Source organism: Barbus barbus, assembly GCF_936440315.1.
Source record: "Barbus barbus genome assembly, chromosome: 6".
Lineage (NCBI taxonomy): Eukaryota > Metazoa > Chordata > Actinopteri > Cypriniformes > Cyprinidae > Barbus > Barbus barbus.
This window is the reverse complement of record NC_136734.1, coordinates 25,030,253-25,051,441: the sequence shown is the minus strand read 5'-3', so window position 1 is coordinate 25,051,441 and position 21,189 is coordinate 25,030,253. Positions and strand designations below refer to the sequence as shown.

Sequence of the window (21,189 nt, the reverse complement as noted above, 5' to 3'; positions counted from 1 at the left end):
CTTGAGAAATCTGGAGATCACTCAAAAGTAATGCGTGACAAACAGAAACAAAACATCTGAAAAAAACGAATTCTCCTTTTGCCACAATCAGTAAATTTGTATCACTGTATCATAAAGTTTCATTGTTGAACAATGCTTTTTGAAACTGTTTGTCTCACTAGGGAGACATACGAGAAGAGAAGATAAAAGAAGAGAGTAAACAAATCGGTTCTCAAAGGACTGCTCAGTTTGAAAGTGGTTTAGGGATGGTCCAGAGCATGGTGGGCTACAGCCGTTATCCTCTCCAGATTTTGTTTGTACAGACTGTTTTTCAGGGAAGCAAAGTGTTGTGATATTGTAGGTGTCCTGGGAAGAGATGCTGGCTAGCTTTGATTCCCTGTAAACAGTGAGATGTGCAAATCGTTGCTGCTGTTTAACACCAGCGACAACTTAGTGAGTTTCCTCATCTCGCTCCTGTTCTACGAATACGCACATGATGGAGTCATGAAGAGTGCGTTGTGATTTTTATGAGGCCAGATTCAATAGAATTTAGTCAGCGCTGTTGTAGTTTCAAAAAGCCAGACCGTGCTGCCAGATTTCAAGTTATTCAGACTAATTCAGCAGATGTCAGTATGCTGCGAGACTGCATCGAGCCGTGCGCTAAGATGAGCACACAGCCAAGTCAGTCTCTCTCTGTAATTAAGATATTTTCCAAAAAGGTATTTTGGCAGCCATTTTCGAATGAGGTCATTGTTCAATAATAATAAAAAAAAAACTCAAATAGGTCTGCCCTCAGCCAATGGAAATACGGGAAATAGTGCATTACGTAATCCAGTCAATCATGTCTATCCTACCATTACCAAGAACACCACACCCACATTAAAAGCAACATTCAGTGCTTTTTGCTACCACTGCCAAATGTCTATAACAAGTGTTCTTGTGCTATTTTCATTTGTAGTTTTGTCAAATTCATAAGATGACATTTGGTTGACTAATGCAAGATAAAAGTATAGAAGCTTGTTTCCACCTCAGAGTAAAAAAATCGAAAGGTAATGTTGACTTTATTTCTTGTAATTGCAACTATATCTCACAATCACGTCTTATCTTACAATTGCGACTTTAAAGAAACACTCCACTTTTTTTGGAAATAAGCTCATTTTCCAAGTCCCCAAGAATTAAAAATATCAGGAAAAAATATCAGCTGACATTCGCAGCCAATGAGCATTAACTGTGTCGTCAGCAAGTCGTTTCCCATGATGCTTTTGATCAGCGCAGTCGGTGGAGAGCAACTGCGCTCGACTGCAGAATCCGACACGTGCGCCTTGCGCTCGCGGGACATTTTTGACATACGTCAGCATGACATCAGAGCAAGGCGGACTGCACTCGGACACATTTCTAACCGGCATGCATCTCGCGCTGATCACCAGTGATCGGTTCTGCGCAGATTTTGCTCATCTCAAACAAGCCTACTGTCATTTTTGATGACCAAATGCTAATGGTCTAATCCGATTCAATGAACTATGCTAAGCTAAGCTAAAAGTGCTACCGCCAGACCCGGAGATCAGCTGAATGGATTAAAAAATGGTAAAACTCAACTGTTTAACTCTAGGGGAGTTGTAAAATGAGCCTATTTCCAAAAAAAGTGGAGTGTTCCTTTAACACAATTGTGACTTTATCATATCTGGGACATAAATCTCACAATGGGACATTAAAGTTAAAATGAAAATTCATCTCTATTTTCTAAATGCATCATAGTTTTTTTTTTTTAAATTTTATGGTTTATCCATGTGATCTGTTGCTACTTCAGTTTTCTCGTATTTCTTGTCATTTCAACTTTATATCTCACAATGCGATTTTCTGATTTCTTTTTTTTTTTCTTGTATTGAACCTTATCTCACTATTGTCTGTTTTATTTGTTATTCTGAAGTGGAAACAAGCCTCCACAGAAAGGAGATTAAACACCAAGTTGGAAAGTTGGAAACGATCAGATATTTTTATACACACGGTGACGATAATGAAACTCCACAAGCAGTTGTATTCTGTTTCTCAGATCAGATTCTCCAGACTTTAGCAGTGAACAGTGGCTCATGTGACTGCACTGTGTCCACTGTTACTATTCAAGCATTTCCTCCTCATTTCAAGTCAAGTCACACATGATGCTGCTGATGCTGTTTCAATTTTGTAAATTAGTACATCCAACAGAAGGAAAGGATAGACCTGGTGAATTAATAAAAGGACAGCAAATCAAAAAATGTCATAATTTTCTCCATTTCAAACCCATATGAATTTTTTCTGTGGAAAACAAAAGAAAATGTATTTGGGGGGGGTTGCTTTGTTTTGTCTATAAAGCAGAAGTGAAGTCCAATGTGGTTTATGACACTGGACAAAAATGAATGGCAATGAATGCTTTAAAATATCTTCATTGGTATTCCATAGATTAAAGACATACAGGTTTGGAATAACATGAGTGGTTCACGTTTAGCAAAATATGTTTTAGTGACTCCACATAATGAAGCCTTTAGAGTTCATTTTGTTTAAGGCTTAATCAGCTTCTTGGTTCCTGTACCTCTTTGTTGGATGCATTTATGAGTATATTGAAAACACTTTCTCATGCACATTCAAGAGCAAATTTCCTGTTTTAGCCACTTCAGATGTTTGTATGTTTTAATAAGGTGTTAGACTCTTAAATGGGTAAGGTCTATTACTAACATGACTGCATGCCGTTTAAGGTACTGCAGAACTGTTTGATGTATTTTATGGGAACGTTTGTGGCGGTTCAACATAACAATGATTTTGCCATATTCAATGCATGAATTTGAGAGCTTTCCCAATTATCTTGTGTCAGATTCAACAAAGATGCTGTTTGTCCCTCAAAGATCAAATTAGAGATTGGCCTATATTGCCATGTTTTTGGCAGCAGTGATGAGATTAAACAGGAATATGGAGTCGAAAGTGCTGGTATGACCATGTCTAAGTCCCTGCTGTTTGTTCATTAAATGTGACCGGTCATATGTGTTTGCTTGCGTCTGTAACATTACCTGTTTGAGGGGAAGTAGTGGTTTTAAGAGGTGTCTTTACACATTCATTTAAAGGTATATAAATGTTGTGCCCATAAGAACAAAGGGTGTCAACAGGCAGGTTCTGGCAAGCGTGCATACCCCATAGTCTTACACGCAGGAGATACTTCCCCTAAATACAGGATAACAGCTCTACTGTAGATGCAAATATAGTGTGTGATGACATACACGTAACATGGCCACACACACCCTCAATTCATGCTCAGAGTCAAGTGCCTATTAAACACCATTTGCTTCCCCATAATACAATGAAATCTTACAAAATAACCGCAACAACCCTTGTTGGGTGAGAGAACTGGCATTTTATGTGTAGACTGATGGGTATATCAGTCCTATATGACAATATGGGGCACCCAAATAACCACTGCTTCTTGTGTGTCTCAGTCAACAGGGGGAGAACCTATGGAACTGATGGAAGCCTTTGAGATTATGCCTTTCACAAGCTAAACAGTCAGGGATAGCCAAGACACATTAGTTCTACGTTGCGTTCTTGTGGTTGTAATATCTCTTATAAGGGCTGGGTTAAAAATATTGATTTCTCGATTTCAATCTCTTCTCATTTTTTTAATAAACTGATATTGATTTGTAAATCCCAAGAATAAGTAAAAATAAGTCTTTAAAGGGTTAGTTCACCCAAAAATGAAAATTATGTCATTAATTATTCACCCTCATGGTGTTCCAAACCCTTAAGACCTTTGTTCATCTTCAGAACACAAATAAAGATATAGAATCTGTGAGCTCTCTGACCCTCCATAGATGGCAAGGATATTACTACGATCAACGTATAGAAACGTAGCAAGGACATCTGTAAAATAGTCCACGTGACATCAGGGGTTCAACCGTAATTTTACAAAGCTACGAGAATACTATATGTGCGCAAAGAAAACAATAATAACATAATTTATTCAACAATTCACCCTGAGTTACCATCCTCCGCTATTTTGGAGAGTACCCCAGAACATCAACGTAAAGAGCGTTGTTTACGTTCAGCATGCGTGCACTGTCTACTGAATGTAAACAACGTAACTCTGTGGGAAGAATTGCTGAATAAATCATGTTATTATTGTTTTCTTTGTGCACAAAAAGTATCAAAGTAAGTCGTAGCTTTGTAAAGGTTGATGAACATTACGGTTGAACCCCTGATGTCAAATGGACTATTTTACGTTTCTATGTATTGATCGTGGTAATATCCTTGCCATCTACAGAGGGTCAAAGAGTCTTACGGGTTTGGAATGACATGAGGGTGAGTAATTAATGACAGAATTTTCATTTTTGGGGGAAGTATCCCTTTAAGCATCCAGTGATGGAGAGGCCCTGATGTAGGTAGGCTGTTCCAGAGCTTTGGGGCAACTACAGATAAAGCTTGATAACCTTTTGATTTACAGCAAGGAGTGACAGATAAAAGTAACTGATCACAAGATTTTAATGACCTAGTGGCTGAGTATTGCCTAATAAGATCACAAATGTAATGCAGGGCTGAATAAGGCAATGCCTTGTGTGCAAAAAGAAGGATCTTAAAGTTGACTAAATTTTATAGGAAGCCAATGCAATGAGGGAAGGATAGTGGGAGATATGATCCCTTTTCTTAGTTCATGATTACAATATGGCTGCTGCATTTTGATTCATCTGTAACCAAGACAGTGTAGATCCAATCGAGAGGAAATTAGTGCAAGAATCACAATATCAAGGTCTATACTAGAAAGTGTTTTTGCCACCAATCTGAGTTGAAAAAGCTACTCTTTACATGCTTGTCAAATTGGAGAAGAGGATCAAAATAGACTCCAAGATTTTTTGCAGTTGTACAAACAGTACAAGTTAACAAAATGGACCATGTCTTGTATAATGTATAGTAATTGATCAATCAGTGTTTTAACTGCAGAAACGATGTCATTTAACATTAAATTTACCTCAGAAAAACCATTAACCAATGAGACCATGAACTCGATAGTTGTCTAGATAGTAGAAGTACTTAACCCGTTCGTCAATATTTAATGGATGTTTGAAGAAATCTGTCATGAAATTGACATTTACTGCATCTGATTGCCTATGTATCCAGTTGCATTGATATTGATATTGAATTGCATTGTATTTGAATTGAACTGAGATTGAATTTAAATCAAATCGCAAGCTTGTGAATAAAAATCTAATTCAATTGTGAAATTAGAAATTATTCTGATATGCTAATTTGCTGTTCATGGAAAAATCTTATTATCAGTGTTAAAAAGATTTGTTACTTGATACTTTTTTGAAACTAAGATCATTTATAAGTGACCCCAAACTTTTGGATGGAAGGGTACATCCATAATTATACATCCATAGCTACCACAACATCATAATGGCAAAAAAAAATAAAGAAACACTTATCACTCATATTATTTTTATCATATTATTATCTTATCAGTCATTATTTTTGAAGCAGGTTTAAACAGTTGACAGTGCATTTTATATGGCTGTTGTGGTTTAGCAACCATATCCAAAACATGGCTCACACAAACAGATGTTGTACATCCTTTTTTACACTTTGTAGATTTAAACCATTGCTGTTGTAAACTCTGCATAATTGACACCTAGACTGTATCTACTTGAGGTTTTGTATGAGCATTATCAAATGGAAAACGCCATTCTAGGTGATGCATGCATTGCTGTGTTGTTATGTTGGACATGGTATGTCGATTTGAGACATTGCAGAAACATTTCCAGTTCCCAATGTTTTTTCTCTTTCTGCCCATATTTTCCTGCTCTTGCCCCTATGTCTATCCACACCAAAATATTTCTGTGGTTTGATGCCTTAAACATGTATAGGAGGGTGTTCTTCAGGATGTGTAGCATTGCTTTCTACATTTGAAACCTTAGATTTAAACTTACTCTTATGTCTTTGCTATTTTTTGCCAGTCATCCTCTCACTAACATTGCCTCAACCTTTTGTCACATTTAGTTGCTGGTCAGCCCACCCTGGGTTTGGTCTTAACACAGAGGGCACCGGGCAAGCTGTGTGGGCATCTTGCCTTGCTGTTCCCACACGTCTCTGCCGGACATGCATGAACCTTGACCCCTCAAGGTCCTCGCCACGGTGGGAAGAGACTCCATTCAGTCAACAATTTCTATTCAGTGTCGCGCCTGTATTTAAAAGCCGGACTCACATTCTGGTCAACGCCTCTCCATTGTCTAGCCAGCAGGCGAGGTCAGAAGACTGGCTGTTACAGGCTTGGGCAAGACTTCCGAAAGCCCATTCACATCTGACCTGACCCCCTATTCAGTGCCAAGCCATAGGGATCAAACACTGGGAATCTGGTTTCTTTCTCCCATATCTTTTTTCTATTGGTTATTTTCTGTTTGAAGAGCAACCAAAGTGACAAATTATATTCTTAAGAGAAGCATTTGTTTCTACTCAGGCATGAGGATGATTAAGATGCAAATGTGCTTTTTTGTGACTGTGAATAGTTTACCGTTTCAAAAGGCATCACCCTGACTGTTCTGTGTAATGCTAAATGACTGGATTAGACTAAAGGCTAAAGAGGATATTAGTGATAAATTGAATGGCTACATGTAAGTGTGAACTGAATTCAATTTAAGTGCACGCTGCTGACTTTAGTGCTAACCTAACCTTGTAGTAGCATGTTTTAGCTTGGATCAGGATTTGCATGTCTTACACAGAAAAGCAGTGGATTTAGAGATAGCCCACGCAGTCTGGTACTTTTTTTTTCATTTGTAATATGCACAGATAAATATGATGATAGATACAGCAATGTAAGTTTAGGTTAAAACATTGAGTCACCAGATTTATTCAAGTGCCTGTCTGTTTCTTCGTTCTATCTGTATTTGCCTGTCTGCCTGTCAATCTCATTTCTGTCTGTTTTTTGTCTGTTAAAGGGATGGTTCACCCAAAAATGAAATTTTGTCATGAATAACTCACTCATTCCAAACCTGTATGAGTTTCTTTCTTATGTTGAACATAAAAGAAGGTATTTTGAAGAATGCTGGTAATCAAACAGTTGATGGTCCCCATAGACTTCATATAGTATTTCTTTCCGTACTGTAGAAGTCAATGGAGACCAACAACTGTTTGGTTCTTCAAAATTCATCCAAATATTTTCTTTTGTTTTTAACATAAGAAAGAAACTTATACAAGTTTTGAACGACATGAGGGTGAGTAAATGATGACAAATTTTTGGGGTGAACTGTTCCTTTAAGTCAGTCTGTCTTTCTCTCTCTATGTCTCTCTATCTGTTTGTCGGTTTGTCTCTGTCATTATGTTCATCTGTCTCTGTGCCGATATATATTTAACTACTTACCTTTCTATCGTTCTGACTATCCATTGTTCTGTCTCTCTGTTGCTGTCATTGCTCTGTCCATGCAACCTATACATTTTCAAATTTAAAACTTTAAAACTCAATTTTTTTTAAATGATTTGTCAAGTAAATATTGTGTTTTATGTGTGAAATTCACTTTATTTTAATTTTACTATTTTACATTCAAATCTGAATGGCATGTACAGGAACTGTGAACCTTCCAGTGAATCCATGTCTTAATAGCTTGGTATATGCTGACTGTGTTTTTGACTGGTTCATAGGTTTAACTAATAAATAAACATATCCATATTCTGTATACTAAATCTCTACAGATGCAACATTAAATGCATACATTTGGTTTCAGGGTCTAGTGTAGATGAAGTAGCTAATATATTCTGGAAAACAATATGAACAGTTTATGATTCTGTACTGTGTGGATATATCAGTCCTATATGACAATATATGAACTCAGCAATCAGTGAGTTAAAGAATATTTCTTTGTTACTTTCTTTTGTTCTTGGACTCTTATTCCCTGCTCCATCAATATCCTTGAGCTCACTCGCTATGTTTTCAATTTACTGAAAACAGTCACCCCATATCCCCCTCCCGACATCCCCATTCTTGACTTTGTCATGCTTAAGCTGTTGTCAAGACTACAGTGAGGTGAGGGCACGCAAGAAAAAGAGAGAGAAAAAATGCATGTAAGCACAGATTTCAGATTGAGGTCCCAGGACACTAGGTACAGGAAAGGGGTGGGGGTTCCATCTCAGAGTGTGTTTTAAATCATGTTGAGAGGGTCTCTTTGATTCTCTACATGCTGTTTGTATGTTGAGAGCTGCTCTGTTGTGCTTCTCTCCCGTGGTTCACCTGTCAGAGCTGGGAAAGTAAAAAGTGGTGGGCCAGCGAAGGGAATAGGGGAGGGTAGGAGGTGTTCTGGATGTGATGGCTTAAGGAGGCTGCCAGCTCACCCATTTAAAACCGCAAAGCCCAGATGTTAGCTATTGGGGCGCTTTTCCCAGCTCGTAATGAATTGAGTTACTTTAAATCTGAACTAAGTCCAGACAAGCAATGTCACAGCCTCTGCTTCCCCATAAGCAGTGCTGGGGTTGCCGTCAGTACAGCGGGTTGAGGCCCAGTCATTGACCCTGCCAATTATTTACTAATCCAGTCAAAGAGGGTTTCCCCTTATACACACAGAGATTGTTTCCACTGCATCATTTCACTTTTATAACAGTTCAACTTTGGTGACAATGGAACAGCTCTTAGGCTGACGCTGAAGTAGATGTCCATCATGTATATATTAAATGTCCATTATGTATACTGTATGTTTAAAGACAATATGAAGAGTGTAGAGATCCTAGTAATGTTTGATGTATAGCACCCATACATTTCACATACCTCATTACAGAGGTCTCCCCTATATTTTTGGAGCTAGTGAAATCTGGTAGTTCACTAAAACAACAGCTGCTGGCTTTGGTAATCATTCAATCCCAGTGAAAATAAAGGAAAAAAAGATCAATAGAAACATAAGGGGTTGTAAAAATAAAGAAAGAAAGGTCAAGCTCTTCTCTGTCCAAGTGGGAATATATCTGAGACATCTTTTATATGCATTTGTAGTCTCAGCTTATATGGAAAGTACATTATCACAGTCCCTGGGCCTTAAGTGCAATAGCATTGTTCTGAAGCCTTGGAAAGGACCACGATAAGTGTCCCTGTGCCGTCTGAATTTATGATCCTCCAGAGGACACCTCTGATCTGGCACTGGTCAGTTGGCTTTTAGAAGAGAGTGAGGGGAGAATCGGTCTGCTTTGAACTCTTTCACAGGGCTGCACTTTTTGGGGAGCTGCTCTCCCATCTGAGCGGTACAAGACAGTAAATCTTCAGCCAGAATGGCACAGCGCCGCTTAAAGTCTTCATTTGTTGCCCAGCAAGACCTTGGCAGAGTTCCAGTGAAGCTTCGTGGTTATTGATCTTGGCTGGGTTTCTCACTCACCTCACTGGGATTTTGGGACCTACCTAAGCATCCAAGCAAACCTATAGGGACTCTCACTTCACTCCGTCTTTCTCCGCTGCTCACTGCCACACTCTGGGTCTGGTTCCACACAGTATTTCATAGCACAAAACTGTCTTTATTACTAACCACCCACAAACAATTAATTCCCAGTATCAGAATATGTCAAACATGCCTTCTTACCTCAAATAGTATACAAAAAGTTTGTCAAATGAATAGTATGCCTAAATAAGCAGTATTAATTCAACAGTTGGCAACAAATATCCAGATAACCTGCTACATCCACTAATTAAGGATTTTGAAGTTTGCATCTGATGGACACTAGGGTTGTGACGATAGATGGTAGTATCGTGTATCGACAATAATCAGAGATATCGCCTGTGGCTGATGCCTTTGTCTATAGCAAGACAATTATTATTATTATTATTGTTACTATTATCAGGCTCTCTTTCTGTAGCTGCTTTTTGAATAACTGAGAAAATGTATGCATTATAATTAGTTACTTACGATGTTTCTATTAGTTTGTTATCATGTTAAATACAAATTCAGTCATATTAAAACATTAGGCTGCTTTTAGCCTAACGCTGGAGTTGGTTCACTTTCCTGCAATGACACCAAGTAAATATATAATTAAATAAATTAGCACGATAATGACGTTTATGGGCGATCTCACAGACTGCCGATAGGACAAAATGAATATTGCCCAACACTAATGGACACTTTACTATACCATGAGGTTAGAGGAGATTTATTGAGTTGACAATGACAATATCAAGGATTTAGAACATGTATTCATCACCTTATTTAACGTTCAAGTTATTTGTCAAATAAAGGTTTTATATGTATATATATATGGCCAGTGTTTCCTTGTGGTCATTGCAATACTATTACAGTTTTTATTAGTTTAATTTAGATTTTTGTTTTAAATATTTTTTTCTGTTTTATTTTAGTTTTAGTAATTGTAACTGACTTCTGTCTTAAAGTCCCCATGAAATCAAAATTGAAGTTTTTAGTTTTTTAGTGTATGTTAGCGTTAAGTTTATCTATAAGCTAGTGTGCTCCAAAACACTGATAAAATTTTCTTTTAGAAGATACAAGTAATCAAACCTTGCAGTCTCTAACTTCCGCCAATATGGATTTAGCGTGATTTATGCATGAATCACTGCAGGCCACAAAACACATCAGACCCATTTGAAAACATGTTTGATATCCTCCGACTGGATGGAATCAGTCTGAAGCTAAAAAATCGGAGTCTGTGACCATCATACACTACGCGATTTTCTGTGTAATCTGTCAGCGGTAATCTGCAGACTGGCTCTGACTTTCCTCAACTTGCGTCAACTTGTTCAGACTGTAAAATCGGGGTAAAAATCATGTAGTGTATTCCAGGCTTTAAATGTTGTTTTTACATGTTCACCTCTCCATGCTTCACATGCTACTAATAACTGATGAAATCTCTTTGAACCTGTTAAACAAGTTGATCTCTTTGTTTCAGAATTGCTCTTTAAAGATTATACTTTCACAGTCTACAACCCACCTCCAAGTTTTAGGTATTTGTTTCTTTTTAAATGTGTCCAAAGCATTAGATATTGTCTGTAAGTGATATTTTATGGGGCCTCTTTGAAAGCTTTGTGCCTTGCCAAGCACATAACTGCAGGCTCTTTAGGCATTGAAAAAACAAGTGAGACCAGCTCAATTTCATGGTAAGTGCATCTGGTGATATCTAGACATTTCTTTCAAGTGTGTTCTCCACAGCTGACTGATATCTTCAGGCGGAAACTTGTCACCCAGAGTAATTGGCTTTTTCTGATATCTGAGCACGCCCTTATATGCCCAAGGTGAGCCCCAGTGATGTTCCTCAGTTGGGACTTTCTGTCTAATGTAACAGTAGTTGAGTGCTGTCTAACCACAGCGACCCAGCACAAATACTCGTGTTAATGAATCATTTTGAGCACAAAAAATTGACCAGTTCAAAAACTTTCAGCAATTGCAATTTTCTCTCTCATTTTTCCATTTGTGTTTGACAGATGCTTTTATCCAAATCGACTTGATCAGTTACAACTGCTAAGCTCATATCTGGAAAAATGTCCATAGTTAATGGTAATAACATAAAAAACATATATGTTACATCCATGCTGTCTCGAAAACAGCTTTATTTTTTAACAAAAAGTCACGTACACAATGTCTGAGCTCATTTGACCACACAAGCTTAAGGAATACTGCAACTTAACATGAGAAGCCAGACAATTTTTTGGAGACGTTTGCTGACATATTGATTATACATTTTCATTTTTCAAACGAATAAGGCATGAGTTTCATCAGATATTTATTTCCCTCTGGCAGTTTTGCAGCCCCAGACGTTTTATTCCGATCTACAGTACTGTGTGGCGTTATATAAACACAGCTCAGCATATGAACCCATTTATGTTCATTTAACTCTGACTGGTGCTATGAAATGGTCTAGTGGCTGTTTTCTTGGGCAAGTAACCAGAGAGTTTTGCGGTTTCCAAACCCATATGGAATTTATCCATCACACCCAAGAGAATGACTTGTAACCTGAATTGCCTTGGTAAAGCCCCAACCTTAAGAATGGAAATGAAAAGACATTCATATCTGCAGTTGACTATGAAACACATAAATAATGGTGAGAACTCCAGAGCAGGACTGGATCCGTTGCAGCTCACGCTGGCTAGAGAGCAACAAGAGGAATTACAGTTCGGCTTCTGGCTACTGGCCTATTTGTGCAGGCCAGACACCCCATTCAGCTCATGCCATGTCTGGACCTCTTTAGAGCAGATTGTCTCCTCTCATCATATAGACGGGTCACAAAGTTCTATCTTATGTAAACGGTTGATAAAAGTTAATGCCTTATAGCCCACATTTGTGTGTTTGCTGTTTTCAGTGTAGTAATTTACACTGATACACTGTCATTGTTTTTCTTTGGAGTGACAGTTCCCTATTTGTATTTTCCTGACGTGACACCTGTGCCAACACCCATTGAATCAGATGTAATGGTAATCTCTGCTGGCCTAAAATTAGCAGGACTCACTCAGCCCCCTGTGCAATCATCAGTCAAAAGTGGAAAGGTCTTAAAGTTACCACGCACCCTCGCACACATAACAAATGAACATTTTGTTGTATCAGCTGGCTGAAAACAAGTCACGTTGATTATATCAATGTTTTTCTTTCATACCACTTCTTTGTCTTATATTCTGATTGTGTTGTGTTTTATTTTGATGCTCGCTTTAACACATTCTGTTGACTAAGTTGACTTACCTGCAAAGTTGCTTATAGTAAGTAGAATGTCTGTTGGGATAAAGAGTCTACTAATACTCTGAGAATTAGCTGAGAGCATGTAGGTGCAGTGTTACTTATTGTCAACAGAATGTTCAGAAGAGACCATTGAAATAAAGCATTACCTGCTTATGTAACAGGGTTGTATAGTTCAGAATGTAAAATTGGTCATTTTAAAGGTGCAGTAGGTCTTAAGAAACATTTTTTGTTATGCTGGTTGAAAGTTTCTTCACATCCCGATAGCAATCATTAATTTAAGTGGTCTAAATGTATTTTTCTGTATTTATATATTCTGTGGAAGGCGTAGGACCAAGAATTGTTCATCAAATCAAAACGCTTGGTCCGAGCGTTTTAATTGCCTTTCCTACCTGCCTGTCAACGTATGTCATACCTCTGCGCACCCTGTTCGCGCAGACAGGATACATAATCAGCACGTTCATACTGTGCAGACAGAGTGAGAATGGCAGACAAACATCAACAACCCGATCTTCCTTCCTGGTATTGTAGTACTTTTACTATCTGTACTATAAAGATTTCACACTGGTGAATGACACATGATGCAGCCCAGAGGTTCCCAATTTCAAAGACTTCATATTGATAGCAGAACAATCTGTGGCATGAGTTGAACTTTAGTTGACCGATTGGTCAAAAGAGGTAATTAATGCCCCATCCACATGTCAAAATCGAATATTCAAGTGTTTATCTTTTTTCTACCCCTGAACCTAAAAGCAAAAATTCAAGCCAAATTGGTCCGTGTATCATCCGATCATTATTTTTTTGATTGAATATTTAAAGCAGAAAACTGAGAAAATGACTCCTTTTTTTTTCTTTTGTTTTTTCGATTTTCATTCAGGGGTAGACAAATTAATAAACTGCTTGAATATTTGATTTCTACACTTGGGCTGGAATTAAATGCTTCTTTCTGCTGATTGGTCAGCCGAAGATCAAACCGTGTAATCATCAGTTCTTCTGCAGTTCCGTGCAGAAAATAATCGTCCTCCGCTGCTGTACAGATTCTTAACACGTTTATTGCAACTACATTTCATCTTTTTTCATCCAACAACCCAACTAATTGAATTAAAAACTAATGAATGTAACAAAAATGATGCAGAACTCCAATTCAAAGGAAAGTGCACAAATAAAATCAACTGAAATTTAAAGAAATTCATATGAATGTACATTTAACTGGAAAAACAAACTTTAAATGTTGACTTGTAAAAGCATTGTTTGAACATTTTGCCTTGAAAACTGAACGTTTATAGTCCAGGTCAAAGTCCAGGTCAAGGACAAAACACATGAATATTTAAAATGGCTTTACTACATTCAAAATGACATGAGTCATGCTTGAAAGAAGTACAGTGTTGTTTTCCTCCTGTTTTTGTTCTCCCATTCTGTCCATAGTGATTTTAAGGGAAATCTCTGGAACTAGACAACACAGCAACTTTTCAAAGCTGTTAGCTGCTCTCCCTGTTCAGCTAGTCCACTCATTGGTTCCAGTGACCTGAAGGCTTTACTGTATGACCCAGTGGTCATAACCGTCAACAGCCATCTGCCACCATGGTCCAAGGCTTACCACCTCAAACTAACGTGAGCAAAGCCAAAGAAATTTCCACTTAGTTTTTTTATTTATGAGAAAGAAATTCTTGCGCTTTTGTTTTCCTCATTTACATGACCTGACAGATTCAGTGCAAGCCTTGTATTCTCCAGAAGGGGGCCTGCCGCAGACAGACGGACTGGTAAGTCAGCAGGCCCGGGGCAGCTCCTTTTACCAAGACGGATTTGTTAACACTGTTTGGGTCGGTCAGGCCCCGGGCTGAAGTGACCTAATCTGTCATTAAACTCCTGTTACACTATGAGCAAGGCATAGCTCAGTGCCCACTAAAGACTCTGCTGGAGGAAAGACGAGACACAATCTTCTGACTCAGTGAAGTAAGCCGTCATGAAAACAGCAGACACTAATAAATCCCAACATGGCACAGTTAGATGCCTGCGCTGCAAAAACAAGTGCTTCGTATGTGATTCTTTTTGAGGAAGATTCAGTTACAGTACTTTGGGCAAAAGACTTAGACAGAAAGACCTGAAAAATCAAATCAAACTGTTCTGTGTGCTGTTATCATCAGATTAGCAGCAAGTGTCCGTCATGCTTGCAGATTGCGAAATGATAGACACATGCATCTGTTTGTTGTAGCAACATATCCTCTGGTCTAACTTTATCTGCCCCGTGAACTCTATTTCCTTGTGCTTTTATCTACCAACACTTTGCAGGTTATCTTATTTGGTTAGGGACATCTGATACTACATCTCTTTTGATTTGAGGAAGGTAATAGATGACTATCTGTCTGTATCTACACTAAATGTCTATGGATATCATGGTTTCACTATGTCTCATATCTCGTTATCTTATATCAATTAGGGTCATTCAGAAAAAAAGGAACTTAAATATACACTTCCATTCAGAAGTTTAGAGTCAGTAGGATTTTTTTTTTTAAATGCTTTTCAAATAAGTCTCTTATGCTCACCAAGGCTACAGTTATTCAACCAAAAATAGGAAAATAAAAGTAAAAATAAAAGTTTTTGTTTATATAATGTGTGTGTGACTGTGTATATTTATGTATCTATAAATACAAACACATGCATGTATATATTTAAGAAAAATGTTGTTTATATATTAAATATATTTATGTATAATATAAAATGTAAGAATATAAATATATAAATGTATGTATATGTAAATTAAAAAATATATATACTCTATGTGTGTATGTTTATATATACATAATAAATATATACAGTACACATACATATATTATGTAAACAAAAACTTTTATTTTGGAGACAATCGCAATTAATCGTTCGACAGCACTACTATAAATGTATTCACTGTCACGTTTGATCTATTTAATCTTACTATTTTGACCTATTTTGAAAGTATACTGATATGATTTGTCACGCCAAACTAAGCAAAAAGCTGGTGATATCTTTAAATTTAAATACATTATTGATTTTTTTTTTTTTCCTCATAGATGATTTATATGTTGAATAGCTTGATAAAATGGTGGTGAGTGTGGAAATGACTGTGTGCAATGTGAAGGATGTGAACTAAACATTATACTATTGTGGTTCTCATAATAGTTTCCCAAGGTCTAGCAATGCATCAAGACAGTAAATACAGCTTCTTGAAAGTCCATTCGTTGTTGGCATCATCTGCAGTCAACTCTGGATCCAGACTGGTGCTTGTAGTCTCTAGTAACTTTAGTATGGACGTCCTGCAATAGAAAGCAGACATGCTAGGCTATGAGATGCAATATGTGATAGTTCGGCTGAAGAGATGTCTTTAATCTAGATTTAACCTGATAAAGTATGTCTGAGCCCTGTGCATTATCAGAATAGCCATTCCAGAGTTTGGAGCCAAATGTGAAAAAGCTGTATCTCCTTTTGTGGGCTTCGATATGCTAGGTACTGTTCATTGACCTTAAAAAACCTGACGATTGTAGTGCAATACAAGATCGGTTATAAGGGACATCAAACATTTTCCTTCTGTAAATGTGATTTTTATTATTACAAATGACTCCTACAAAATTGACACTATTCCCTGCTACGACTTACAGAGTTAGTCATGTTGTGTCTTTTTGAGCAGAAGCAGTATGATATTCCTTGAATAGGTCAAATTTAACAGATGGTTCTGATCTGCTCGTGCTATAATGAAGTGCTGACATAAAAGTATAATCAAGCACAGAGCACAAAGCTTTGACATATGATCCTCTTAATCAGTTGTTACTAACAATTGTGAGTACGTCAAGTACTTGTTAACTAAATCTGCATAGTTTCCCTGCTGCACATGAACCTCACATTACAGTGCCTGGACACTAACGCATCTCTGCTCTTCTGCGAGGAACGTTTTGACCTAATAAGCAGATACTAAGCTTTTTACCTTTTGGAAAAACAGTTTATGGATTTTTTAGAGGATTTGTTTAGAGAAAAGAGAAAGTCTTATTGTTATGGTAAAATATCCCTCATGTTCTGTTTGGGGTCTCAGAAACACTATTTTAAATCTTACAGTTTCAGTTATGTGATTGAATGGAATTTCAGTTATTACATTGTCTGTTTTTTCTTTATAAAGAATTTTTCCCTTGGCCTATTGAATTCTCACCAAATTAAACCTACAAGTTTTTTGTTGGTTTGTTTTTTGAATGACAAAGCAACATTTTTTATGTGCTATTTTTATAAAGCCTCATAATGGAATAAATATTTTATAAATAAATAAATATTGAATAGAGAGAGAGTCATAATTGAATAAATATTTATTTTCTTTCTTTTTTTCTTGTCTTTTTCAGATTCAGAAGTACTTGGAATTGCAGCCGCTGGCCCGAGGTAAGCGGTGGATTCTTGCAGGCAGCACAACGAACAACATGGAGGCCGTGAAGGAAAGTTTCAGTCAACTCATCCGCCTTTTGGAAGAGAAGGAGGTGCTACCTAGCAGGATATGATTCAATCAAACTTCAAAGTGGAAAGTGGGTTTGAAGTGTTGTTTGCTTGAAGGATTTATTTTTATTTTTGGCGACTGTCGTTGTTTTATAACCCACTGGAGACATAGATGTGAATTGCCACATGTTTTGATGAGCTGACTGACATATTTGTTACCCTCAGGTCAAAGGCCACACATATGCTGATTTAGTAGCAGGTGAACCAAAGTCCTTTAAAGAGATCAGATTTTTACCATTATTTGTAAATGTAATAAGCTATTTGATAACCTATTTTTTATTAGTTGTTTGTCATGTGGTGTGAGTGTGGAATTTATGAAAATAATATAGTGTACATGCATATAACTAATCCATATTTCTTATAATGGCTCAAAATCTAAATAAGCATCTTTATCAAAAATGATTATATTATATTATTTTTGTTTTGTTTTATTCAGAAAATCTATTGTCCATTGCACTCATTATTCTTTCTTCCTATTAAGAGAATGTTACAATGTTTTTCTAGACTATATGTTGAGTTTCTTAATACTGGTTATGGGTACTTCTGTTTCTTTTTGTCAGATTTCTATCTCCAGATGATGTTGTTAATTTTGTTATTTGAAAAGACGACACACCCCATTTACTTGGCACTGGCCAAGCTGTTTTCAGGTTTGAGCTGGAATACAAACTCTATCAATCAGTGTCGGCAACAGCTGCATTTGACAAGTCCCTGTCCGCCAGGCTTAAGCCCTCCAACTGTCTGTGGAGACTCCTCCCCGTCTGCCACCTCACTCCTCGCCCAGCCACGCTCTGCGGCCTCACCCGCTGCTTCCTGCTGGTATTATCCAAATTCCTCTCCACAAATTTAGATTCCTGACTGCGCACCTCTCTGATGTGTTATTTTGTCTCACTGTATTTATAGTGTTAACTAGGTTGTACATGTTTTGCCTGCCAATTGCCACTCAATGTCTTATTTTTTGCAACAACAAAAAAACTACATATTTGTACTGCCTTTATTTAGATGTTTCATGTGATCCTTTGTAAGTCCTCAGGGTAGTTACATTTTGTGCATTAGTCAATGCATTAGGTATCACAAACTACATATTGGATAGTTTTTACAGCATTTATTAATTTAGGCGCATGTTAATTTATACAGATCATATTTGGAATGTTTGTAATAAATTAACTTGTTAATTGTTAAAAATTGTTAAATGTTAAAAATGTATTTGTATATGTGGAAATTAAACATTGCAAATATTAACCTTCAGTGTATTATATTATTATAAACTAATGTTATGTAATAATTTATTAACGGACCCATTCTCACTATTAACTAGTTGCTTATTAGCATGCCTATTATTAACATATTGGCTGTTTAATAGTACATATTCTACGTCCTTAATCCTAAATTTAACAACTACCTTACTAACAATTAATAAGCAGCAAATTAGGAGTTTATTGAGGCAAATGTAGCTAATGGTTGTTTGTTAATAGCGAGAATTGGACTTTAAAATAAAGTGTGACCTTATTAATAAATGTATTAAAAGTATTGATCACATCCATTTGTAAAGTACCACCACCTCACAATTGAATCTTATTGTAAATATGAAAATTATTCATTTGAATGATTAATTTCAGACAAGGGCACGTAAGTGTAAAATACATCTGATGTGCTGCTGTTTTCATGCCAATAGTTTCTCAATAGTTCCACCTTCGTCCGGCAAAATCAAAGCAACCCAGTAAAATAATCGATGTGCCATCATATCATTGCTTCCCCATCTAATCTCTGTCTTGAACCCAAATTTCATGTGCTCGCGGTCTGATGTAGATAAAAAAAGGGAAGTAAATGTTTCTCAGACAGGGTTCCTGATCCAGCCAGGTTTATTTTTTTCTTCTCTTATTTTCAAACTACCCACGTTGCTTTAATACAATGTCTGTCACGCAGGTTGCCCCTGCGATTCTTTGATCTGCTCTTCCTCTGTCTGCGGCTGACGCTGCTCTCTAGTCTGCAGCTCTTGTCTAGCCGCTCTGAGAGAAAGCCCTTTGCCCTGTCTTTCTCGGGCGCTCTGCTTCCCTTTGGTCACGCTAATGGAGCCCACCCTCAAAGCAGAAGCGCTGCAGAAAACCAGTTTGGCCTGTAAGAATGGGCCCGTCTCTCCTCCGAAGAGGCCCACAGACCGATTGCACAGGCCCTAAGGCCAGGAACTTATTAAATGCCCCATTCCTCCACTTGGTGCGACATTATCTGAATGTCAGCAATGTAATTACATACACGCCGGGACACCGAGCAGGTACCGCGACAAACACACCGAGCAGGTACCGCGACAAACACATCCCAGCTTTTTTGTTTTGTTCCATTTTGTTTTTGGCTTCAGTCTTGCTTTTTACACCACCGAGCACTCTTAAAACCCTCCCACATGGGATGTCTTTTATAATACCAGTCTTAGCTCAATTTGCATATCATTTTTCTCGCTTGGCTCAGTTTCACACTTGCTGTGTCTAGACAGAGATTATTTTTAGTTCCTTAACAGGAATTCACCAGCAACTGACAAAGACTTGGAACGGAGCGTGGTGATCTTTGTTAGAATGACTTTTGAGAAGGAGGGGAAACGCTTTTGCTTGATATCCTCTGGAAAGTCTTTTCCCAGTTGTGTTTGCTCAAAGGCGAAAGCTCGCCTCATCATTTAAGTCCTCACAGACTGAAATGGTAATGCATGACTCGTCAGGGAACCTTTTTGTTTACAAGGAAAACAAAGCACATTCGTTGGTGTTTTCTCAAACGGCGAATGTTTTGCTCTCCCTCCATCTAAACAGCCGAGTAATCTCAAGCTTTCACAACCTGTTGAAGGGGTTTGCCCTTGTGGAAATGCAACAGATGTTCCCTTGACATCCATCTGGTCCTCGTGATCCAGTACCGTGCCACACTGTGAAGTGTTTTTCTTTTTTAACAGTTTCAGCTTGTCCCCGGTCAGGGGGCCGATCTCCCACGCCTCATGCTCGACTGGGATACGGTGCCACCGGTGAGCTTATTTAAAGCCCTGGGATTAAAGATAAACACAGTAGTCTCTCCCATCCAGAGTCAGTCTTGACAATGCGACTCGTAACAAAAGCCAGTCGGCGAGATCTTGTTTGTGTTCCCGTATCTGTGTTTTGGAGAGAGAAGGAAATTGACATACGGCCACGGTTCATTTAAAGCTGTTTTCCTATGCGTGTCAGGCTTCTCAGCATGGCACCACACACCTTCTCACTTAAGCAAACAACATGTGTGAGCTATCAGTGATATCAGTTGCAGTGGGAAACGCAGATAAAAACTAATTATTAAAGGCTTAGTTCACATGAAATTGTAAATTCTCCAGGTTGTTCCAAACCCATTTTATTTTATTTTATTTCTTTTTTTATTTTGTGGAACACAAAGGGTAACTATGTCAACTAATTCTCATTAATTTGCAACTATATGTCTACTAACTCTCAGAGTAGACTGTTATGTTAGGTTTAGGGTTAGTAGAATAAGTTGGCATATATATGCAAAGTTTCTCATAGTCAGTATGTTGTATGTTGTGAACCCATTAAAATAAAATGGATATTAAGCAGACAGTCTAATGACTGCTAGTTGACGTGTAGTTGCAAAGTTACTTACTGTTCAAAATAAAGTGTTATTTACCAATGTTAAAAGGCAGTTCGTACCTGAATACATATCACCCATATTATGTAATGCAACTCACTAAACTTAATAACTCCTATTTGTTAAAATAATCATTTACCTTGATTATTATTTAAACCTTTATTTATTTATTTAGAAACCAAATATTAATGTACAATGTTGTTAATAGTAATAACAAGAGTACTATTAATATCTATTTCTTTATTATTAAATAATTATTTAAATATTAAATATTATTTTTTTTTTTAGAAAATAAAGATTAAGATGTGTACATGATTTCATTGTGTAAGGAAAACATTGTTACCTTACCAGAACTTAATGGCATTTTCTTAAAGATATTTTAAAAGTTTCCATAATCATATAAAATTACACAAATGCAAAGAGAAAATAATACGTTTTTTTATTAAAAATTAAGAGT

The 21,189-nt window shown here is 37.3% G+C and overlaps 1 protein-coding gene across 2 annotated transcripts in view; it reads left to right on the top strand.

Moving 5' to 3' along the window:
- LOC306870714 (ADP-ribosylation factor-like protein 15) overlaps positions 1–18,369 on the top strand; it is a 110,631-nt gene extending 92,262 nt beyond the window's left edge. For both annotated transcript variants that reach the window (XM_079418143.1, XM_079418142.1), the window contains one exon: positions 16,985–18,369. In XM_079418143.1, the coding sequence (XP_079274269.1) occupies positions 16,985–17,137 (153 nt within the window). In that variant the 3' untranslated portion in view covers positions 17,138–18,369. The remainder of the gene's footprint in view (positions 1–16,984) is intronic.
- The last annotated feature ends 2,820 nt before the right edge of the window (positions 18,370–21,189 follow it).